The sequence below is a fragment of the Phalangium opilio genome, unplaced genomic scaffold, assembly GCF_054372755.1.
Source record: "Phalangium opilio isolate 3A_F unplaced genomic scaffold, DU_Popi_V2 ptg000038l_1, whole genome shotgun sequence".
NCBI lineage: Eukaryota > Metazoa > Arthropoda > Arachnida > Opiliones > Phalangiidae > Phalangium > Phalangium opilio.
The window spans coordinates 352435-377876 of NW_028324161.1; the positions used below are offsets into that span (position 1 = coordinate 352435).

The 25442-nt window shown below is 39.4% G+C and overlaps 2 protein-coding genes across 3 annotated transcripts in view; both read left to right on the forward strand.

Moving 5' to 3' along the window:
- The window catches only part of LOC149681523 (centrosomal protein of 290 kDa-like), a 249160-nt gene that overhangs the window by 157846 nt on the left and 65872 nt on the right, over window positions 1-25442 (forward strand). Inside the window, exons 12-18 of the mRNA XM_089834228.1 lie at window positions 17339-17479; window positions 17565-17774; window positions 19885-19998; window positions 20080-20148; window positions 20211-20300; window positions 22157-22273; window positions 22339-22638. Of these exons, the coding sequence (XP_089690354.1) occupies window positions 17339-17479; window positions 17565-17774; window positions 19885-19998; window positions 20080-20148; window positions 20211-20300; window positions 22157-22273; window positions 22339-22638 (1041 nt within the window). The remainder of the gene's footprint in view (window positions 1-17338; window positions 17480-17564; window positions 17775-19884; window positions 19999-20079; window positions 20149-20210; window positions 20301-22156; window positions 22274-22338; window positions 22639-25442) is intronic.
- LOC149681535 (uncharacterized) lies at window positions 22882-25238 on the forward strand. 2 transcript variants are annotated; one of them, XM_089834225.1, is made up of 6 exons: window positions 22882-23220; window positions 23455-23978; window positions 24037-24153; window positions 24230-24513; window positions 24739-24914; window positions 24997-25238. In XM_089834225.1, exons 2-6 carry the CDS (start codon window positions 23483-23485, stop codon window positions 25133-25135), a joined length of 1212 nt encoding a protein of 403 aa, XP_089690351.1. In that variant the 5' UTR covers window positions 22882-23220; window positions 23455-23482; the 3' UTR covers window positions 25136-25238. The 2 variants fall into 2 exon arrangements, with proteins under 2 accessions (XP_089690351.1, XP_089690350.1); XM_089834224.1 differs by having other exon boundaries at window positions 22882-23978.

Genomic DNA, 25442 nt, shown 5'->3' on the forward strand with positions numbered 1-25442 from the left:
TGGTTTGAGTCTCCTTGCATTGAAAAGTATTAACTGGGGTTAGTGTACCAGTGTCAACAAATACTAATTCATCAGAAGCTGGGGTACTTTCCGTATTGTTGTATGACTGATCTACTTCTTGAGTGACGATGACGTCGCGGAGAGGTATTACACTGGACGTGTCTGTATGTCTGTCACAGCGTTCGCAATTGGCAAATCAGAGCATACGTGTACGCAGAAAGCATTTTTTGGGATTTACTCCCATCGTTAAGATTATGAAGTACTCGGTGATCGGGTAGGGTTACGAGATACGTCTAGCCTCCCAACGTGAATCAATCGCCTTATATAGGGTGTTTCCGCGAGAGTAAAAAGGGAGAAGAAATAGGGGGCGAAAACCGGTTTTCAGGGGATGTCAACATGGCGTCCTAACGTGGCCAGAGCGGGCAGCCGGCAAGGGGAGAGGAAAGTGAGGGGATGATAAACCAAATACAGCTTCATGTATTTTCACAGCGCCCATGCATTTTACAGAGAGACTCTCTTGTTGCCTATTATCACATAAGTAACTTAAGGTGAACCGTGGTGAAAGTTATAGTAGTTCAAACTCCCTCCCCTTAGCCCATTCGTCTTCAAAAATGCCGCCATTTGCTAAAAAAATCCCTGTATTTCAAACGAAAACTGTATTTTTTATAAGATAGGCTTGAAAAGGTTCATTTTCTAGGGTTATTTCGACCAAAGTGCGTTCAAAATCGGAACAAGTTAACTCCGTAGAAAGTAAATTTTCCGAGGACCGCCCAGTTACTAAACCACCAACACTCCAAACGACTACTAAACCACCAACAGAGCCACCGACACTCCAAATGACTACTAAACCACCAACAGAGCCACCCACACTCCAAACGACTACTAAACGACCAACAGAGCCACCCACACTCCAAACGACTATAAAACCACCAACAGAGCCACCCACACCCAAACCCACTATACCACCCACACCTAAACCCACTATACCACCCACACCTAAACCCACTATACCACCAACGCCTAAACCCATTATACCACCAACGCCTAAACCCATTATACCACCAACGCCTAAACCCATTATACCACCAACGCCTAAACCCATTATACCACCAATGAATAAACCCATTATACCACCAACGCCTAAACCCATTATACCACCAACGCCTAAACTCATTATACCACCAATGAATAAACCCATTATACCACCAACGCCTAAACCCATTATACCACCAACGCCTAAACCCATTATACCACCAACGCCTAAACCCATTATACCACCAATGAATAAACCCATTATACCACCAACGCCTAAACCCATTATACCACCAACGCCTAAACCCATTATACCACCAACGCCTAAACCCACTATACCACCAACGCCTAAACCCACTATACCACCAACGCCTAAACCCATTAAACCACCAACGCCTAAACCCATTATACCACCAACGAATAAACCCATTATACCACCAACGCCTAAACCCATTATACCACCAACGCCTAAACCCATTAAACCACTAACGCCTAAACCCATTATACCACCAACGCCTAAACCCATTATACCACCAACGCCTAAACCCATTATACCACCAACGCCTAAACCCATTATACCACCAACGCCTAAACCCATAATAATAATAATAATAATCATCATCATCTTTATTGAGGATATCACTTTTAGCGTGGCCGCTAGTTTACAAAGGGGTCCTCTAGTCATAGTTAGATTAAATACAATTAAAATTAAATTAATTAAATTAAATTAACATCAAAAATCCGTTAAATCATGCTGTCTAGATTTCATGTCATATGTTCAAGTATTATAAAATTTATAAATGTCACAAAGAAAAGTATTATAAGACATAATATTTTTTAAGTAGTTTGGAAGACTATTCCATAGGACGGCTCCACGATATGATAGTCTCTGCTTGGAGATGTTCGTATTTTGAGATGTTATAAATAAGTTTTGCTTTGCCCCACGTGTGCCATGATTATGTATCGTCGATAATTCGCGGAAAATGTTCATAATATAACATGGCAGTGAGTCCTCTCTTCTGGCTTTAAACACCAGACATGCCAAATGTATCTTCCGCCTATTTTCAAGTAAAGGCCAGGATAAACTATCATTATACCACCAACGCCTAAACCCATTATACCACCAACGCCTAAACCCATTATACCACCAACGCCTAAACCCATTATACAACCAACGCCTAAACCCATTATACCACCAACGCCTAAACCCATTATACCACCAACGCCTAAACCCATTATACCACCAACGCCTAAACCCATTATACAACCAACGCCTAAACCCATTATACCACCAACGCCTAAACCCATTATACCGCCAACGGCTAAATTCACTATACCACCAACGCCTAAATTCACTATGCCATTAACACCTAAACTAACAAAACCACTCGCACCTAAACCCATTAACCCACTAAACCACCAACATCTAAACCAACAAAAGCACCCACACCCAAACCGATTAAGCCACCCACCATATCTAAACCCATTAACCCAATAAACTGGCAAAACCTAAACCTACTAAACCACCAGCAAAACCACCCACACCAAACCATGAATTTATATAACAATGAATATACATCCCTATGCTATACCCTTTCTAACCTGTCAATTTGATTTGGGTGTTGGCTTACAAGTAAACGACGTCTTTTGAGTAGCCAATCATAAGTTAGAAGGAGGGTACCTATTGAGTCCTGGTGTAACACTGAAGCGCCAGGGTGAAGTCAGCAGCGCTCGCTTGGCAATATTTTGCTGGGGAATTTTTAACGCGTTATGTTTCGAGATACAGCAATTTTTATATCAAAAACCTCATAATATCACATAAAACCTAATTTAATAATGTCAGGGGTCGCGATAACATATAACACTCACTGCTGGCTCTTGCCTCTTGTTCAAACTCGGGATTATTGGGAAAGAAGCTTTCACCACGTGACTAGTGTCGTCTATGTCTAAGCCCCACACAAGTCTGAACCAGAGGTTAGAGTTTAGACGGGGAAATGCCTATGTATATTCATTGTTGTCCAGTTTCATGCCTAAACCACCAACTCCCAAACCACCTGATTTTGTCGACTGTTATTTGATTTATAGTTTTTTAATCAGTGTAAAATGTACCAAATTTTTGATGTAATTAAAATAAAACCTTAAGCGTGGTTTTAATGGGAGCGAATTAAATATGCCTTTCGCAACGGCAAGTGATTTTCACAAAACTGCAATAAGCATGCCGAAGCAGGAAAGTTAAATCCTGGTTAACATTAACACGGCCCTAATTGATGGCTACTCAAACGTATGCATTGTTTACTAGAGAAATATTAAACATAGGAATTTTGCACTAGTACTTGGGACCAGTGACCCCCTAGGGCCCACAATATTAAAGTGGTCCTTTAAATGCGTACACCCGCCGTTGGGGTGTGCTATACTACCTTTGTAAATTCGAAACTAACATAATCTTTCCACCCCCAACCACACCTGGCTTGTACTGTCTGAGATCGCTCGCGTTTTTCTCTATTACGTCATAAAATCGGACAGAGAGGCGGATCATAGCCCACTCGATCAGTTTAACCCGTGATCGAGTGGGCTATACTCGGATTCACATCTTCCATAGTTCGGTCGCGAACTCGAGTCGGAACCGATTTCTATTAAAAGATAGGTCAGTACCGATCGCTCGGTAAAACAAAATAAGCATAAACATTAACTTTGCGGGGAAAAAACCAATGTTAAAACCGGTACGGAATTTACGGAAATTATGCGCATTTCTCTTAAGGGCTGATTTACATGGTTTCTAAAATTCGAATGTAGGACATAATCCCCCCTGGACATAATCCCCCGGACATAATCCCCCCATTAGAGAAGAAAAGGACATAATCCCCTCAGGTAGGAGACAAAATCCCCCGGACAATTTCCCCCGAATGGATGATGAAGACAAAATACCCCCAGCCCTAGGACAAATTCCCCCCAGCCCCAAGACAAATTCCCCCCAGCCCCAGGACAAATTCCGCCCAATAAATGTAAAAAATAACATTTTGGAAAAGGCATACCCTTGTTGGTCGCTAATATATTTTGGAAAAGGTGGCAGCTAATTAATAGGAGAATATTTTGGAAAAGGTGCCAGCTAATTAATAGGAGAATATTTTGGAAAAGGTGCCAGCTAATTAATAGGAGAATATTTTGGAAAAGGTGCCAGCTAATTAATAGGAGAATATTTTGGAAAAAGTGCCAGCTAAATAATAGGAGAATATTTTGGAAAAGGTGCCAGCTAATTAATAGGAGAATGTTTTGGAAAAGGTGCCAGCTAATTAATAGGAGAATATTTTGGAAAAGGTGCCAGCTAATTAATAGGAGAATATTTTGGAAAAAGTGCCAGATAATTAATAGGAGAATATTTTGGAAAAGGTGCCAGCTAATTAATAGGAGAATATTTTGGAAAAGGTGCCAGCTAATTAATAGGAGAATATTTTGGAAAAGGTGCCAGCTAATTAATAGGAGAATATTTTGGAAAAGGTGCCAGCTAATTAATAGGAAAATATTTTGGAAAAGGTGCCAGCTAATTAATTAACTACGCCACCAGATCGCTGAGGCTTCCAGTGTTTTAGATAATATTGATATTGTATTTTTTATTGTCGGGGTATTATGACCGGGGAATTTGTCTAGAGCGTGGGGGATTTTGTCTAGAGGGTGGGTAGATTTTGTCTAGAGGGTGGGGGATTTTGTCTAGAGGGTGGGGGGATTTTGTCTAGAGGGTGGGGGGATTTTGTCTAGAGGGTGGGGGGATTTTGTCTAGAGGGTGGGAGGATTTTGTACTCTTTTTGTACGTTATTAAAAATGGGGGGATTATGACCGGGGGTCTTTTGTCTTGGGAGTATTTAGTCCGTATACCCTAAAATTCTGTTTGTGTCTGAACTTTTCGCTAGTGTCAAGGCTTAATTACATGCACGATTGTAGCTCGTAAAAACAGGATTTTGCTTGAAATATTTTAATATTTTCTGCACAAGCTCAAGCTCGGCCATTTACATGACTGCTTGCAGCTTCGCTTGTTCCTTGGTTTGGTTTTTAACAAGTTCAATCTGCAACCAAAACGAATTTGTTTTTTTTTTCAAGCAAGTGCAAAAAAAAAAGCTACCGCCATCAATGAAAATTCAGTTTTTTATAATTTTGACAAAATTTCAACTGGATATTAGCATAAGAATATAACATATAGCTCCCTATAAGTATGAAACTCTCCATTTAAGCCATGTGAACAGCATTTTCTTCCATTGAAATTTGTAAAAAGTTTTATATTGTAATTAAATAGTTAAAAGTCTAGAAGTTATTATTATGATAATTATGACTGATTAAGTACATGTCAAAATTATCATAACAAATTAATAGATGGCGCGAGATTTTGACGAACGAGGCTAGCGCCTACGGGGGGCGGAATAAAGTATAAATGGAATAAAGTATAACGGGAATAAGGTATAATAACGAACTGGAATAAAATATAACTGGAATAGTGTATAACGTCGTATTTGAAAACTGGAATAAGGTATAACTGTCCAATACTGGAATAAAGTATAACTGGACTAGAGCATAACGGCGAAATTCTATACCGGAAAAAGGTATAACCGGATTAATGTATAATGGACGTACGTATAACGCCAAGTTTGACAACTGGAAGAGCGTATACCGGACTAATATATAATGGACGTAAGTATAACGCCAAGTATCACAACTGGAATAACGTATAACTATCGTAGACTCTGTATGCGGCGGCCGTTTCGCCCCCCTTTTACTCGTAGTACCGAAACTTCGCCCACGGGGCGTAAAAGCGTAAGCGCGCCAAATTTGGGAGCAAATGCTGAAGTATGAAAATGTACTACGTTTCATACTTATAGGGAGCTATATATTATTTTCTTATGATATTAGTCATAACTTGCCTCTTTGAAATGGCAAATGTGCCGAATTGAAATTAAGTTTTTTACTGAGCCAAATGGTATGGATGATTTTGGAATACGCTAATTTTAATTTTAAATGTAAACTTACACCCAAAGCCAGTAAAGGTATTTTTTCTGTCAAAAAAGTTAGTCTTTGAGATCGTGACAACAATGACTGCAATAAAGGCCAAACGCATACAGGGTGTTTCTGATAAGCATGTCAAAAATTAAAGGGTGTGTTCTTTGGGTCAAACTGAGTGAAAAGTGTCAAAAACATGGGGTCTACAACGCTTAGTTTCGGAGGTACGGGTCCCCAAACATTGACTGCCAAAACGTGAAAAATGTCAAAAATTTGGAGTAAGACATATCAGCTTGCTCATCTTGTTCAGACAATTCCAATACCCTCCCATCTTAGAATATGAGCCATTTTCTAGAAGAAGCGTATTATTAAAGGTAGAAGTGTGCAAGGAGCCATGGACTGGTCAATAGAAGTTGGTTCAAAGTGACAAACAAAGAAGAGTTTCCAGTTAATGTATCATTTATTCGTACATGTACAAAGTTAGCAGCAGTTTTAGAGGTATTGTTCAAAATGCCCACCATTAGCATTAATGCAAACATTAGCCATCGTAAGTGGAATACAATTTTCAAAGTTTCCGGGAACTGTAAATGCGGTCCGGAAATAGAGAACACATTTGCTACGATTTGCCAACTGCGAACGCGGTCCCCTGCAGGGCTCTACATAAGGCTATAGTCAAGGCATTTGACTACTAAAAAAAAATGCCTTGACTACTAAAATAAATCGAAATCTGGGGGTTTACTATTCGTAAACCATGCACCTCACTAGTCAGTGACTACTAAAAAAATATCCTTATGTAGAGCCCTGGTCCCCTGGGGTGTAACAACAGACAGACACACACACAGACCGGCACGTCGAAATTAGAAGCTCTTCGTGATATACGTCACTCTGTTACTGAGAACAATCTTATGGTTTTTTGTCGAATTTCATGACGAAATAAAGAAAACCGCAAGCGATTTCAGATTCAAATAGCAGACTCCAATGGAATTGCTATAAGATTTCCTATGTCCAGCTCTTTCTTACTTTCGTTGCTATGGAAACATAACAAACAAAAATGTTTGTAGCAGACCGACGACATCGAAGTGGCTAAGCAGACAGCTTCTACCAAGGCCTTTCAAAACAGGCTAATTGAAACGTTAAGACAATAATCAAAAGATAAAATGGACTAAGTTCATTTAGGTGACGACGTGACCACTCCGTTTTTGGTATTTTTATAATACTAAAAAAGAATATCACCAGCAATATCCGGGAAAGCACCCTAGTTACTTCGACCACAGCCCACTCGATCACGCAAGTTGCACGCGCTATAGAAGCCCGTCCAAACGATTTTTTTTACATGTTAACTCGCGAATACGGCGCGTCACATAGGTTCGGTCTAAACTTTCAAACCCGTCTGGTTTTAACATGGGCGTCTATGGGAGGGGACCAGTTTTTTCAACGTTTTTGGCAATATTAGTGCATCTACTGGTTCAAATCTCTTGAATTTTTAATGAGACGTGTATTGAAAGGTTTGATATTATCCTGTAAAATTTCAAGTCTTCAGCTATAATAGTTTTTTTTATAAAAAATAGAAATCATCACATAGTAGAGAATTTTGCCCCTTCAATTTCTCTACTATGTGATGATTTTTATTTTTTATAAAAAAAAACTATTATAGCTGAAGACTTTAAATTTTACAGGATTATATCAAACCTTTCAATACACGTCTCATTAAAAATTCAAGAGATTTGAACCAGTGGATGCACTAATATTGTCAAAAACGTTGAAATAACTGGTCCTCTCCCATACAGACGGGTTTGAATTTTAGACCGAACCTATGTTATTCTCATTTTTAGGGTCGATTGAGCGGGCTTCTATAGCGCGTGCAGCCAGCGTGATCAAGTGGGCTATGCTTCGACGATTGGTAGTGCCACTTTGTGTCCGAGCCTGTGTTAAGTCAACTTGGATTTTTCAACTCGAATTTCAAAATTGTAAAGTGGAACCCTGTGGTTGTGTGTTACATGGATTCCATGGGGTTCGTATTTTTTTAATAACCTCTATTATTATTGGTACACATGGTAAGTAACAAATGCGTGAAAAAAAGACCATGACTACCTAAAAATAAATAACAAAAACACGTGCAATATAGACTAATGGCACCCCATGTTATTTCCCCATAGAGCTTAATACAATCGAAGGCAGAGGGCTGCCATTACCCTATTCTCTTGTGTAAAATATAATAAGTTCGCGCTTCCGCTGTTCACATGGCGCCTATTGATTGGAACGAAATTGACAAATGCAATCTTCAGGACATAAATGATGATTTAGCCAAAAGTTTCTACAAAAAACTAATTAATGTAAGAACCCTAATTAGAATATAAATTTGCCATTGTTTTTAATTAACCTTGTCGTGTTCGTTGTTTCTAACTAAACACAATTATTCATAATCAACGTTTACGTTTATTTACAAGTTATCTAAGAGTGGTTACATCGAGCAGCTCTGTCGTTACTAAACAGCCCCTTACTAGGCTGAGCCTTTACATATATAGTGTTCTCTAGGGGAGTTCAAATCAGTTCACACAACTAGATGAATCATGTTACGTTGGTGCGTTCAGTGCATACTAACACATCCTTTCTCTTAAGTTAAAAATTATATTTATACAATTAGATTTTAAAATATCCCTGCTTTACGAAGTTTACGTTAAATTCAATTTTAAAATCTTTGCACGCTAACTAGCTATGTCTACAATTATATATTTCTGATTTCTTATCAAACATTACACTAAGCATAAAATATCCTAATATCTTTAGTTATATAGTTCATAAATCTAATTTCTGTCTCTTTTTAATTTGTCTACCACTTCGAGTTCTTAATACAGTCTCTTGAGATTTACGTTTATTGCTTGGTTTAAATTCTGGTTCGCTCGTAGATGAGGCTTCGTTTTGGTTGTGAATCGTCACTTGTTCGTCAGCTATTACAGGTTCCGCATTCATCAGCTGTCGTGAAGGACTGACGTCTCTAGGTGGTGATTGATTTTGACCATGTGGAATCGCTGGAGTTTGATCATCTGGAATCGCTGGGGTTTGATCATCTGGCGTATCTGGGTCATTGGTTGGGTTTTCGGGCAACTCTGGATGGTTAAGTTGATTTGATATGACTGGATACTCAGGGACTACCTCGGGCAAAACTGGTTGTCTCGACTCTGGGGTTTTTGGCATCGGAATAAGATGATACCTATTCCTACGAACAGTTCCGTTGGGTGTATCCAGAATGTAGGATCTCGGTTCTTTAGCTGGATTTCTCACTGTGGCTTGAATTCGCAAATCTGTAATCCACACATTTTCCCCTTTTATTAAGGTGGGCAGGTGATGTACACCATGTCTTCTGTTGTAATTTTCCTTTTGCTTTTCGCGCCGATGTTCTTCTCGTTTTCGTATTATATCGTACGGTGGAATTCTCGGTTGCAGTTCTTTGATATTTATCGGAAGTGTTGACCGCAGCTTTCTTCCCATTAAGAGTTGAGCAGGAGTATACCCGTTGGCTAATGGAGTTGTGCGATATGAGAGCAGAGCAAGGTACGGATCGTTACTTTTCTTTAGTGTTTGCTTGACGATCTTGACAGCTGCTTCGGCAAAACCATTACTTTGTGCAAATCTTGGGCTTGAAGTTATATGAGTAAAGCCATACTCCGTAGAAAATCGGCTAAATTCGCTTCTGAACTGTGGTCCGTTGTCGCTTTTTACTATCTCTGGAATTCCGTGAGTGGCGAATATTGATTTCACTTGATTTATTATGGTTTTAGAGCTTTGATCTCGTAGTTCTCGAATTTCGAAGTATCTTGAGTAGAAGTCGGTGACAAGCAAGTAGGTTTTTCCAGACAAGTAAAATAGATCCATTGCGACGATCTTCCAGGGTCTATCAGGAAATTCGCTGGGACATAATGGTTCATGTTGATTTCTGGCTTCCTTTGTACAAGCTTGACAATTTCTTACTGTGTCTTCTATTTCTCTCGAAATTCCTGGCCACCAAACTGATGTATTTGCGCGAGCTCTGCATTTAGAAATACCCTGATGGCCTTCATGAATTTTCTCTAAGATATCCATTTGTATTGATCGAGGTATCAGGATTCTCGCTCCTTTCATAAGTAGACCATGCTGTATGGTGATCTCGTTTCTAAATGGGTAGTACTTCATCAGTTCTTGGTTAACATTCTTCCGTGTTGGCCAGCCTTGGTTTACGTGACTGGTTATGGTTTGGCAAGTTGTATCTTTTTGTTGCTCCTTCCATATTTCTGCAAGTCTAACGTCAGAAGCTGGTAAGTTTGACATAATTAATTGGATGTGTGCATCGAATTCTTCTTCCAGTTCGCTGTCTCCAGTCTCTGGCAGTGGACCTCTGGACAAAGTATCTGCTATAGTAAGGTCCTTTCCTGGCGTATAGAAGACTTTATAATCATATCTCATCATGCGTATACGAAGTCGCTGCAAGCGAGGTGATAGGTCGTCCAACGATTTACTCTGCATGATAGAGACTAGCGGCTTGTGGTCTGTTTCGATGTCAATTGTTAATCCCAATATATAGTCTTCAAAGCGTTTACAAGCCCATGCCATGGCCAATGCCTCTTTTTCTATTTGAGCATATTTTTGCTCGGCAGGGGTGAGAGTTTTGGAAGCATATGCGACGACTCTGAGTTCTTGATTTTCTTGTTCTTGTCTAATTACGGCTCCAATTCCGAAAGAGGATGCATCAGCTGATACAATTGTTCTTTTCGACGGGTCGAATATTGCTAGTATTGGTTTGGTCGTAAGTATCCTTTTAACTTTTTCGAAAGCTATCTGTTGAGGTCCAGACCATTGCCATTGGTTCTTTGTGCTGAGGAGTGAAGTCAGTGGTTGAATTGTTTCTGACAACTTTGGAATGAATTTTGCCAAGTAGTTCGTCATGCCCAGAAAGCGTCTCAGTTCGGCTACATCTTGAGGTTGAGGTATTTGGTTAATCGCCTCCACTTTCTCGTCATCAGGACTGATTCCTTGTCCGTCGACTGTATGTCCAACAAACTTGACTCTTGGTACGGAAAACTGGCACTTTTCCACGTTCAATGTTAGTCCTGCTTGCTCGATTGCGTTCAATGCTCTTCTTAGATTGTTGTCATGATCTTCTTGGTCTTTGCCAAAAACTAGTACATCATCTTGAAGATTAATATTTCCTGATACGCCTTCCAAAGCTGTGCTTATTTGTCTTTGAAAATGTTCCGAGGCAGAACTCAATCCAAACGGTAGGCGGTTAAAATAAAATCGACCGAATGGTGTTATGAACGTAGTTAGAATTGCTGATTCTTGATCCAATGGTATCTGCCAATACCCGGAATTCGCGTCGAGCTTGGAAAATATCTTCGCTCCACTTAGTTGGCCAAGGATATGATCAACAGCTGGCATTTGAAATCTCTCTCTACGGATGTAGTTGTTTAGTTGAGTGAAGTCGACACATATTCGAAGTTTCGTCGGTTCTTGAGCTACGTCTGTATTATTGTTTCTTTTCTGCACAATAACCATTGGTGCACACCAGTCGGTTGGCTCTTCAACTTTTGTGATGACGCCTTTTTGAACCATACGATCCAGTTCGCGTTTTGTTTCTTCCATTAAGGCGATAGGAACCCTTCTTGGTACTGATAAGGCATATGGTTGCGCATCTGGTTCTAGACGAATTTTATACGAGTTTTTCATCTTTCCGAGACCGTTAAATAACGCTGGAAATTCTTCAATTGGCTTAACGGTTGAGTTGTCCTCTGTTCCGATATCCATTATTTTCTTTATCAGCTTTAGATCTTCACTCGCAGCCAGGCCCAAAAGAGGTATTTGAAGGTCTTGGACTACATAGAGATCTACTTGCGCAGAATTACTTTTATGTTGTAGCTTTGCTTCGATCCGGCCTTTTGTCTTGAGTAATATCTGTCCGGCTCCAAATAGTCTTTTATCGGACGGAAGTAGCTCCAAGTTGTTCAGTGTGCTCTCGTACAAACTTAACGGTATTGCGCTGACATCTGCTCCAGTGTCCACTTTGAATTCTACCGGAATGCTGCCAACATTGATTGTTACGAGCCACTTGGTTTCTCGATTACTTGCTATTGTATGTAGATACTGTGGTGTTTCCTCTACTTCCGCTATCGACCCGAGAAACACGTCTTCCACTGCATGAAGGTTTTTGTTGAGACAGTATTTTGAGTAATGTCCAGTTTTACTACATCCATAGCATTTTGCGTTCTTGGCAGGGCAATTTACTCTTGGATGTTGAACTTGAGCTCCGCAATGCGTGCATCCTTTCATCGGTGTAGGTTTCTTATTTACTCCGTGATACTTTTCGTTTTGGACTTTCTGGTCGATTTTTCTCTTAGCATTGGCTTGATATTGCGGCTTGAACTTCGGACGAGATCTGCTTTGTATGCGATCAACGTTCTTCGAATGCACTGTGGCATTTAAATCTTTCTGCTCGCGTTGTCTATCTTCCATGCTTCGTACTTTTTGAATGGCTTGCTCAAGTGTCAACTTGTCGTCATCCTGTAGTCTTTCTGAAAGCGCTTTATTGCTGATTCCTACTACGATGCGATCTCTGATTAGCTCTTCTTTTAAGGCTCCGTAATTGCAGTGTTCTGCTAAGGAATAGACTGACGTTATGAATTCGTCTGCTGTCTCTCCTTCTCTCTGATATCTTGTATTGAACTTAGCACGATCGTAGATAACATTTCTGCGAATGATGAAATGGCTTTCGAACTTCGCTAAAACGGTAGGATACTCCTTTTCTTGCGCACCCGTTAGGCCAAATGAAGTAAAGATATCGTCTGCCTTGTCACCCATTAGGTAAATAAGTGCATTGACTTGATCTTCCTGGTCCTTTGAACTCAGTCCTGACGCTCTGCGGAAACGTTCGAATCTTCTTTTCCATGTGGGCCATTCACTCGGACTCGTGAAATTGAATGGTTCGGGGGGTATTACTTGAAATGCTGTTGACGTAACGGCGGCAGCGGCCTGCATGTTTAGCTTCTAGTTGGATTGTTTATTCGACACCCCGCGATACGGTTTTAATCCCTAGAGTTCGATTTTGGCACTCTGCGACTCGTTATTAGTCACTAAAGTCCTTCGTTTATACACCGCGATTCTGTTTAATCACTAGAGTTTTACGAATTTATTTTATTGCTGCTCGACCCGCGTAACTTAGCTAAGCCTTGGTCATAACTTTGTTATCTATACCGCGTCAAAATCTCAACTTCTGCCCCTCAACTTTTCCCGAATGTTCCTTCTGACACCATGTCGTGTTCGTTGTTTCTAACTAAACACAATTATTCATAATCAACGTTTACGTTTATTTACAAGTTATCTAAGAGTGGTTACATCGAGCAGCTCTGTCGTTACTAAACAGCCCCTTACTAGGCTGAGCCTTTACATATATAGTGTTCTCTAGGGGAGTTCAAATCAGTTCACACAACTAGATGAATCATGTTACGTTGGTGCGTTCAGTGCATACTAACACAAACCTATTTGATTTAAGTTTAACCCATCAAACGGAGATGATCCCAAAAGACTACATAAGCTCTTTCTGGTGTCAAAAGCAGTTTTGCAGGTAAAAGTTCATTCTTTAAGAAAACAAACCTTAGGTTAAGATAAAATGAATAAATAAATCACATCGTGTTCAAGCTGAAAGGGTTGCAAGCGGAGGTTGCGATGGAAGAATTGGAGCAAATGGCCAAGAATCAAGGAAGACTGAGTGCTCGGCATGAAAAGGAGCTTTTAGCCGAGATTGAAGATCTGAAGGATGAGTTGGAGAATGTCAAGGTACTGAGATGTCAGTTTGGTTGCCTTGTCTAGTGGAAAATTATTTTCTATTTCAGGGTTCATACAAACCTGGAAATCAGGGAAAACCTGGAAAAATCAGGGAAATAAATAGTTGACAAAAACCTCAGGGAAAACTCAGGGGAATTTCGAATTTTTTGTAAAATTCAGGGAAATTAGGGAACTTTGCGTCAAACAGGGGCCGAGTAATTGAGCAAAATGTACGTGAACATCCCCTCCATAGGATTAACATTACACTAAACTTTGGAGGCTCATAACTCTGGTTCTACTAGAGATACGGGGATGTCCTTTTAGTATGTTATAGTCCAATTTGCCCCTTCCTTCCTTCGATAGCATTTGCTGCATTGGATACTCCATATATGGGAACAACCTGGAAATCTCAGGGAAATTTGTTTTCCAAAAATTGTATGAACCCTGCTATTTGTACTATTCAAGGGTTTAGGATTGATTATCCCCAAAAGCTTGGATTACAATGGTTCGGAATATTTACACTTGTCATAAAAGAAAGGCAAAGGATTATGTCGCAAGTGGCAGTGACCATTTGCTTCTTCATTAAGAGTTTAAGACCAGTTGTGACCCTATAATCAATTAATTTAATATTAATCCCAATGTAAAATTAATTTTAAACAAAGGAATAATGAAGTAGAAAAACAATTTAGTTCATTTTAATGGATTAAAGGGAGGGTGAAGTGGAAAATCAAGTGATTTTTTATCGATTCTTCTACTAATTATAAGACCAGTCTGCATAGTGAAACATCCAGGAAATACTTTTGAATGATTTTAAAATTCAAATTAGGTTCAGATTTTAAGGATAATGGAACGTGACTCGAGAATTTTGTTAACAAAAAGGCAGGACGTTACGCGATTGGTCGGCAGTCCTTGTTTAAAATTATCCTTAAAATCTGAACCTAATTAGAATTTTAAAATCATTCGGAGCTGGTATTTCCTGTATGTTTCACTACGCAGACTGGTCTTATAATTAGTAGAAGAATCGATAAAATATCACTTGATTTTCTACTTCACCCTCCCTTTAAAGGAAAAGTAACCTATTATTATACCAAAAAGCGATATCTAGTTTACTAGGGAGAAGGTATAAATTCGCCACATTTCCAGCTTTGTCTCCGGTCCAAACGTATAGTAGGTCTGGAGTTAATCCCCGCCGCCTCTAAATTACAACCAGCATCTCATTGGTTCTTGAAAACGCACGTCAGCACGACGCGAGTGACGAAAATTACGTATTATTTTCCGACTGAGGAGAGTGTAGCGAAATAGCCCGGCGTCCTTTTACCCCCCCCCCCCCCGGGTATTTTAAAAAGGAGGGACTGGGACTATGGCGCGCGTATACTTGCGCATCTTATACCTTCTCCCTAGTAAACTAGATATTGCTTCTTGATTATACCTTAAAAGAATGGCCTTTTTCTTAGTATAAAAGGAATAATTTTATAAAAAATAAATGATCTCTTTGATACAAAATATTTAGCATTTAAATAGTCTTGAAAATAATCAAGGACTACTGCGCCATCCGCCATTGGTTTAGTGGCGTCTGCTAGCCAGAACCTCTTAACCCTACCTCACGGTTAGGTCTCTCAGCCTGTTAGAATTCAGCCAATCCTGTAGGAGTAAGTGGTTCGGTTTAGCAGTCGCCAATAATCCAATGGGGGTAACGGGATTTGTTGAATTCTCACCAGCTGAGAGAGGTAAGGGGGGTTCGATTTAGCAGACGCCACTAAACTAGGGATGCAACGATGCATCGGCCAAGAATCGGCTTCGGCCAGAATCGGCCTCTTGGCCGAATAATCGTATCGGCCGATTTTTCTGGGGTAATCGGCCGATTTTTTTCGGCCGACTCTTTTTGGTTAGATCTGATCTTTTGAGCTAGTATAAAGGAACTAACAAGTTTGCAATTTAACAAATAACGTAATTTAAACAAATTCTCCGTCAGCCCCCCTTCCCCTTTCAAAAACGTTACCAGTACCAGTCGCTCTCTAAGAGCGTGGCGCACATGCGCAATCGGCGCAACCGAGAGTGAAAAAAATCAGAGAAGTTTGTTCGCGTTATTACAAAGCTACAGTAACCACGCTGAATGCTGATCTCTAGTCTAGTGTGAGCCTCTAACCGTATTTTCGGGTTTACCCTTTTTGAATTTCCTTCTCAACGGATCACGTGACGTCTTACTCCTCGGCTGTGCGCCGAGGTAGGTGCGCGGCAGAGCTATGGTGCCTGGCCGTTATGGTTTGCCTTCTTCTATCTTTGACTCTCCTTTCGATTTGTGCTCACTGCCACTTCCCACCCGTTCCACAAACAATGTCGCACTATCACAGTCTGAATTTTATTATTGTCAGCTATCCCTCTAATGTGTTTGGTGTCATTGTCTCTAGCGTGTATTCCTGCGGTCCCTTGTTTACTTAAAGTAATAATACTTGAAGTCTTGAATGCTACTTCTTGTTTTTAAAAGGATGAGAAAGGAAAGGGGTTTTTTTAGGAAATGAAACTTAAAACTCACGCTTAAAATTCTTTTTTCCTATCCGGAATGCAAAGAAAGAACTAATCAAAAACAAGTTGTAGCAGAAAGAGTGGACAAAATGTGTGTTGAACTAAATGAACTCGTATCTCGGAAACCAAATCAGATAGATTATTGTCCTTAGACATTTTTGACAAGTAGCACTCCCATAATAATGCCTAACACGTATAATTTAATTTTTTAGAGACCGATGCATCGAATCGGCCGATTCCGAAAAATTACGAATCGTTGCATCCCTACACTAAACCAATGGCGGATGGCGAGGCAGTAGTCCTCGTTTATAAGCCTATTTAAATGCTAATTATTTTGTAATAAGAGATAATTTATACGTCGTTTACCAGGCAAATTCCAAGGGGGCTGCCATTGCGTCTTAGTAGTTTTTGCTACCGCCATCTAGCGTCGAAGTAAAGCGTAAAATTCGGTAATTTTGTCTCTTTAAACGTCGGTGTTTAAAGCCATCTAGCGTTCAAAAGCAGGAAGTTCAAAACCATCGTCTGAAATCCTTTGGCTCGGTGAATCCGATGATTTGAACATATTTTTTAATTCTCATTGGTGATTAGTATGTTTTGAAAAATAAAAGTGGCAAGTTGGGGTAGAACATGTTCCGTTCTTGGCTGTAAAAGTAGTGATAGGGATTGAAGGGAGTGGAGATCGTGGGTTTGCAAACTTCATTCGGGGCCTGACTAAGGGTTAACTCTGTGTCATAAAGATTGTTGTTGTCCGCGGCCATTTTTAAAATACGGAATAAAATCAAAGTACAGAATTCGCTCACTAGATGGCGCTTACCAAAAACTACTAACATTTAAGAAGTGGGAGGTAACCTCGTACATCGCGTATTTTTGATGATATTCTTCCTTTGATATTTAGAAAATGGCCCTTCTTTGAGGTATAATAATGTTATATTATCTGAACTTTTTCAGTCTAGAAATTATGACTCATGTTCATCATGAAGAAAACTTATTTAATTACTTTTATATTTAGGGTTCGAGAAAAGGCAGTGATACGTCGCTTCTGAAACATAATCTTCGAAACGAGGAACTCGAACAGGAAAACTTGACTTTGACTAAAGAAATTGAATCGAAAAAGACTGAAATATGGAGGACCAAACGAGAGTTTGACAAAGTGTGAACAGTTCATGAGTTACAATCTACTCGGTTGATTTCTGAGAAAGCTTGGATTGTTAATTTCTATTTCTAATTGTACTTAGGCTCTTGAAATGGTTGAGAAGCAGGAAGAGGAGCGGAGTGTCTTGCGTGACGAGATTGAGAAGTTGCAAGAACAACTGGAAGAAAGCAAAGAGACGATAAAGAATGTTGAAGTATCGAAAGAAGAAAGCTGCAAAATGAAAGAGAAAGAGCTCTTGGCAAAGATAAAAGTTAAAAACGCAGAGATTCATCAACTTCTAAATGATATAATGGTATCTGTCTATAATTTTTTGTTTTGAATTATGCATTAGAGATCCACTTTATTGTTCTCAATACATGTAAGGCCACTTGGCCTCATATAAGTTTGTCACGGATTACAAATTGGAGCTTGTCATGAAGTGACAACGTAAGTGAAACATCATAGATTCTCATAAAGTGACGCCTGGTTAGGCGCTGTCAAAGGCTTAGTAATGCAGACTAAATAGGAATATGGACTGCTTGTCGTTCTCAAACTAGCTCGAGCTGTAAGTCTCTAGCATTACAAAGTATAGGTAGTGTCATACTTATGAAACATATCTTATAAAATTATGAAACATATCTTATAAACTTATGAAACATATCTTATAAACTTATGGAACATATCTTATAAACTTATGGTGTCTTTCATTTCGGATATCAACGTTTTTTACCAAATAGAGTGTGAAAAGAAAGCCTTTTATGTTTGCAAGTCCCTTGTTTTGAGAAATATCTATGTTATTGTCTGATGTTTTTGGAGATATCTTGAAAAGAACGACACTGTTATAATACCCCATGTGTCACGCATTATTAACAACTGACATTCGTGAACTGCAGTTGTTTTCCACCAGATGGCGACACCGTTTTGACCTTGCACGCGGTATTCTCTAGTAGCAACGGCCAGTAGCTAGCTACAGATCTTTTCCGTCAGAGGTCGACACCGATATGACGTTGCACATGTCACGCTTTTATAGCAACTACCAGCCTCAAAATACAGATATTTTCCACTAGAAATGACATCGTTTTAAAGTCGCACGCGATGTGCTGTATTAAACGAGCGCCAGTCGCGAGTTCCAGATATTTTCCGCCAGAAGGCGACACCGTTATGACGTCGCACGTAGCACGCTTTCATAGCAATCGAAAGACGCGAGTTACAAACCTTTAATTTCTCCACAAGAAGGCGACACTGGTTTGATGTCGCACATGGTGCACCCTATTGACAAGCTACATAACTTTTACCCCAGATGGCGACACTGTTATGACGTTCTGTTCCTCTTTTCATGCTCTTGTTGCAACCGCCTGTCGCTTGCTACAGATATTTTCCATCAGAAGGTGACACTGTTTTGACATCGCATGCGGTAAATTCTAATAGTATGAGCAAGCTTCACATCTTTTCCACCAGAAGGCGACACTGATATGGCATCGCGCACGGCGCGCCCTAGTAGTTTATGCATGGACGAACCAATACTGGTTCGGAAGGATGGCAGAGGGAGAAAGTTGAAAAATACTTGTTAATTCGCCCTCTAGCGGCAGATAGTAGCAAACCGGATTGTGGGGGGGGGATATGGGGGAATCAGCGTTCTAAAGAGGAAAGCAGCTAACGTCTTACTTTTTCTAGATGGCGCTAGCTTTTGCCGGGATTTGACTAATACGTTTTCCTTTGGGTCCTCGCGGAGCGCTCCCAAGGAGCAATAAAAATGGTAGTAGTAGTAGTTTCCAGCTTCGTTAAAGACTGTTTTTGAAGAATAGGATCTCCTAGTTTTATTCCTCCATGGGAGCGCTCCGCGAGGATCCAAGGGAAAACGCTATCAGTGTTTTTCATAACCTCCCTCCATTTTGGGGCTGAAAAGGGGGAAGTAAGCTTAACATTGGTTGTTTAGTCGCTTAGTATGGGGTTCTATGGGCTGCCATTGGTCCTTCTGTATTGCTTCGTAAATGTAATAATCACCTTTTGGAACCATGTGTGAACAGATCCACTTGTAGCTTCAGTAGTCTGTATAGCCCCGATTCACAAGTGTTTATCTTCATTTTGTAAATTGGTTTCCCCTTAAGGACTTTCATTATTTATTAATTGAATCATAAGTTTATAAGATGTGTTCCATAAGTATGACACTACCTGTACTTCGTAATGCTAGAGACTTACAGCTCGAGCTAATTCGAGAACGACGCGAGAATACTATACACTCGGTAATTTTTGCAGTCCATCTAATTCTATTTAGTCTGTACTAAGCCTTTGACAGCACCTCACCAGGCGTCACTTCACGAGAATCTATGACATTTCACCTATGTCACTTCATGACAAGCTCCAGTTTGTAACCAGTGACAGGCTATGGAACATATCACATGAACTTATCAAACATCTTACAGACTCTGGAAAGTGAGAACTCTGAACTCAGGTCACAAAAAAGTCAACTACACGAGAAACTAATTGAAGCGGTCGATCAAATGGAGAAAACTACAGATGAGTACATAAAACTGAAAGTTAGTTCCGGTTATTAAATCGTCATACGCTAGATTAGTAACGCCCATTTTCGTTCCATTTATGTTCCATGTACATTTTAGGAAGCTTATGGTGAAAGCGAATCTCAGTTAAAGCTCATAATGGAACAGAAAATGCTCCTTGCCAGTGAGGTAATTATTTCATTCAATAATTAATTTCATTCAAATCAGTGTTAAGTCATTTCAAATCTTAGATTGAAGACTTGAAGAGTCAACTTTCTCAAAAAGGAGAAGTTGATGACGAAATTATGGAGACTGTCAGTCGTAGAGTTCAAGAATGGAAGGTAATTAACTCAATTTATGTAATATTTAATGATGCTACCGGAATAGGCGGGAAAATGTATCGGGAATAGGCTCATTCGGGGTGCTTATTACAGGGTTCGTACGGAACCTGGAAAACCTGGATAAGTCAGGGATATGGAAAATAAGAGAAAAAATCCGGAATAAGTGAGGGATTTAAAAAATTTTTCTAAAAAGTCAGGGATACGTCAGGGATTTAAAATATTTTCCCAAAAAGTCAGGGATACGTCAGGGATTTAAAACATTTTCCTAAAAAGTCAGCGATATGTTAGGGATTTTGTTTGGTATATCAACCCATTCTTCATGCATTGCTAAATATGAGCCAGGAGTGATGAAGTGGGCTCTGGTGAACACCTTAAAATTGTCCGGGATACAGGCAAAATTTGGTCAGGGATAACCTGGAAAAGTCAGGGATTTTCAATGTAGAAATTTCGTACGAACCCTGTATTAAAATGGGATGAATTGGGTGTGAGCGATGGAGCGACATCTATGGGGTACAGTAGATCACGTACGGCTTCTAGCTTCCAATTGGTTTGTAATTTCAGCTGCTTCACTTCTCCTTGTTTTGTCCCGTTAAACGTCGCTTAACCAGTCAATAGCAGAGAACACCTCCTACCCATAATGCACAAGAAACACCGTAAATAACCGTTATGGAATTCAAATCATTAGTTTTTAAGTTGTATAGGCCTTTCTGAAAAAATCTAAAGAAATCCTGGGTATATTAAAATGATCCAATGGCAGTTTTCCTCAAGTCTCTGCAATGCAATTCTCGCTGTAGCCAATCCTACGAAAATCGGTAGCGCAGAATATCACGCCAATAGCCTCGCATTTATCAACTTAATATGCGCGTTATGGGACCTTCCAAGCAAGTTCCCCCAAGCCTCGAAACCTTTTGGGAAGGGCCTATCAGGGAAAGGGGGTCTTATTGAAAAGGAATGAAGGTACAATTTTAGACCATTATACACAGATTTACTGAAATGAAAAGCAAAAACCCCTCTTCTTCCAAAGGCATCGTCTGTCGTCGCCCCTAGCGGGAGATTCCCGAAACCTTTCGACTCATAGATCATGTTATGGCTATGGTTTGAGTCGAAAAAGTTTCAATACTGGTCGCGGCGTGGCGCTATGAGGGCGCTACCCTAAAAAAACCACGCGCCCTACCTCCATTTGAGTTCATCTATGTTTAATGGTCTTAGGTAAAATCAATTTTCTTGGATGAGCCATTCTGAAAACCGTATTACTGAAATCAGAAATATATTACTTTACACGAAGTTCACTTCTCCCTACCTCGCGCCGGCCATCATCTATGAAGTATTTTTACAGGCTAGGAACGGTACCGTTCCTCCCGAACAGCGAGGCAGAGAGGTGAAAATAAAAACACTAGCGTCACCTAGTGAGAAAAATGCGCTTTTCTTACAATCGTATCATGGTTGTATCTTATGCAGCGGCTTCTCACTTGCGCGAAATACAGTTGAATCCCGCCGTTTCTAGGAAACGTCAGATTATCTTGGCAGTGGCCATTTATCACAGTTCTCTCTCGAGAGGAAAACTTTTTCTCTTCGCGACTAGCGCGCGTCGGGAGGGGGAAAATATTCACGCCTCTTCACCCTTGCAAAGTTTTTTTTCGGGTTTTCTCTTCATAGATGATGTCCACGGTACTAACCATTATTGAAGTGAACTTCGTGTAAGGTAATATATTTCTGCTGAAATGGTTCTCATGGAAATAATTTGTCATGAAAGCGGATTAGCAAATCAGCTGATTTAAAAAAAAAATGTTGCTGAGTACAGTTTTGTTCAAGACTGTTAGCACATTTAAGCATTCTTATCCTTTATTGTTTTGCAGACTGTACTTATGAGCAAAGAAGAAGAAATTTTAAGGCAGCAACAGTTAATTTCAAAACTTCAGTCGGAATTCAATCTTGGTAGTATGAATGTCTCAGAATCACAGGCATTGAAAAAGGTACGTTTCTATTACCACGTGACGCATGTATTTGAAATTTATCCTTAACTGCCTACAATATTCAGGTTGTCGAAGATCGTGAGGCGCAGATAGAAGTTTTGAAAGAGCAATTGCAATTGGCTACACGAGATCTGGAAGAAAATAGCAAACTCCTGGAAGAGTTAAGGCTTAACAAGAATGAAGAATCGGCGCCGCTTAGTCCCGGAAGCCGACTCGGCGCCATGATCGAAAGTCAACATGAAATACGGGAGAAAAATGTGGCATTGGAGAAATTAAGGAATAAACTGAAAGTTGTTGAAGAGGAATGGAAAATGAAGGATCAAGAACTCAGTGATACCTTAGGAAGGATGAGACTATACGAAATGGTACAGTCAAACATTTATACAGGGTCTTATGAAAAGAGTGATAGGACCGAAGTACAGTGCTTTCTACGGGCGATTTTGAATCAAAAATGTTCTCTGACACTTTGCCTTAAAGCGAAGCGCGGGTCACGTGGTACCACTGCAAGTTGACTTTCCTTTAGAACTTCAGTTTTGGTTTGGCAAAGGCTAGTGGGCGGGATTTATAAGTGCACTTATAAATCCCGCCCACAAATGTCTCCTGCCTTCGATCGTCAAGCCAAAACTGGAGTTCTAAAGGAAAGTCAACTTGTGGGTGAAGCACGTGACCCGCGCTTTGCTTTAAGGGCCAACGTTTACAATTCAAAGAATGGCAATTGCATTAAATTAGTATTGCCAGAAGTTTATAATTATATCAAGAAGTACGTAAATTGGACTAATTGGAGGCTTTTTTCCTGCATTCCTTGAAAGTTCTTAAGCAGACGAATGACTGTTTAGTAGCAACCAATAAAAAGGCAGGAAAATTACGTAGTTGAAAAGTAGTTTCTTTTAATCTTTGACCTCAAATGAAAAAGTAAAATGGCGCCGTTGATTTTGCGGGAATAATAGGTACGCAGCCGCGTTTTAAATAAAAAAAATTTAATTAATGAACTAATGTTAAAACTTTAGTGCGAAAAATGTTTCGTCTCTAACCGCGAGTTGTGAATTGATTTAGGTAACATAAATTGTTTATAAACGTTCATAGTATTTCACGTAAATGCTGCTGCTAACGGGCTAAGCCTTGGCTGTATTTTTGGTCAAACAGTAACTTAACTTACTTAAGGAAGTTCATGTTAAATTTAGCTGCCTTATAAAGGGTAAAATATTTGAAATGCCTCGTAAGAAAACTCCTACGCAGCTACGGTTGTTACCGAAAAATGAATCCACGCAGTGTAATTTTTTTCTAAAATCTACGTCAACAAAACAAATTCAGTATGATAACTCTGATTTCGTGTCAAACGTGTCAACTGAAACTGACAGAGTAGTTATTAAAACCAAAAATTCGTCAACACAAACAATACCAACTGAAAGAACGTTGCTAGGAAATGCAACTGTGAAACACCCAGAACAAATATTAGCTGAAAGGCTACCACAAATCTACGTTAATCATAGATCCACGCAATGTGATTTTTTTATAAAACCTCATTGTTCAAGACAATCTCAGACTGATTTTATTGAAGAAACCTCTTCAATTGGAAGCGTAGTTAATGTAGTTTCCAAAAGAAAGCCTGAATTTATTTTAGAGTCCCAAAAAATCAAAAAATTAAAAATCAACGAGACCATCTGTGAGAAAGATACGGAAACTTCTACAAATGATCAGTCCTTGTGTAAGTTTTGACAGCTGTTTTTGTTTAAAATTTTGTTTATTGTGTTTTACATCTCTAGATGGCGTTCATGATGAAAACTGTCATGTTTTGGAAGAAAATATTCCGATTAGCAGTAGTTCTTTGTGTGAAAAGGCTCTAATATCCATAGAAGACCAAATAAAATATTTAAAACCAGGTACTATATTCTTATAATTTTATAGTGGACCTAGTGCCTGGAGTAGAGTTTTCCATAATGTCGAAACTTTTCACAGATGGTTTAAATATTGTTAAAAAAAGAAACCGTGATCAAACTCTATTTCAAATCGAAGTCACTAGAAATGATACACTCAGGCTCAGTTCAACATATTTTGACACGCCTGTAAAGCTCGTATTTTCCATAACTGGAACCGTAACGGTTTACACGATGTTTAAAACTCCAACAACAAAAAACGTTTTTGATCCTGATTCTGAAGTTAAAGACATCAACTTAGAGATTATTCAAGAATCTCTGGCAATACTGAGAGATGATTTTGTGTTTTGTACTGGTATTTCACTGGTAATTTTTGTTACTTTACTAACCCTTTCCATGAAAATGTTTATTAACTTGAAGCGCTAGCTGGCTAAGCATCATTGGTGGGTTGCTAGATTGGATTGAAGCAAAGCTGAGAAATTATTTTGGATGCAAGCACAATCGCGCTGAGAGCTATTAAAAATTCTCAATGAATTGCGTCTTAAGATAAGCCAAAAATAGATATAAACTCATATTTTAAAATATTTTAAGCATGATTCACACAAACTCGAGGATTTAAGAACAAAAAAACTGGAGACTATTAAATACCCTTTTGATAGGCACCAAGCAAATGATTGCCTAGTTTGGCATATTCCCCCAAAGAATATAAATAAGAGTTTATATAGCAGTGGATTGTACCAATGTGGGAAATGTTGTTACCTGAATAGGTAATTTAGTCATAATATTTATAAGAATTTAGGATCATTAGTATGTGAAGTGCTGTCTGACATTAAATTGTTGATTTTTAAGATACATCTTGAATCTGGCTAAGAAGAAAGAAAATGTCACGCCTAGAACCAAACTAAAAAGAGTATCCGTAACCTCACGGTGCAGAATTAGTGTCTTAACTCCTAAATCAAGAAGAAAAAGATTACAAGAAATTAAGTAAAATCGAGCTAGCCTAACCCGCAAGATTAAGAAATTGCAACAAAGGTTAACAGAAGCTAGCGTAACTCTTAGTGATATTCAGCACAAAAATATGCAGAATGTTGTTTTTGAAATAAACAAGAGTGGTCAAAATGAATTAAATAAAATCTTCAAAAGTGCAACCAAGAAAAATAAAACATTGGGTGAAGCCCTTCGAACCTCTTGGAACTTGGACTCAGCAAGAAATGGTTTCGAAAGAGATCAAATGAAGTGTGTCAAGGGGAAAACAGGCAATCGTTGGTGCCCGTTGACTTATCGAATAGCTTTGA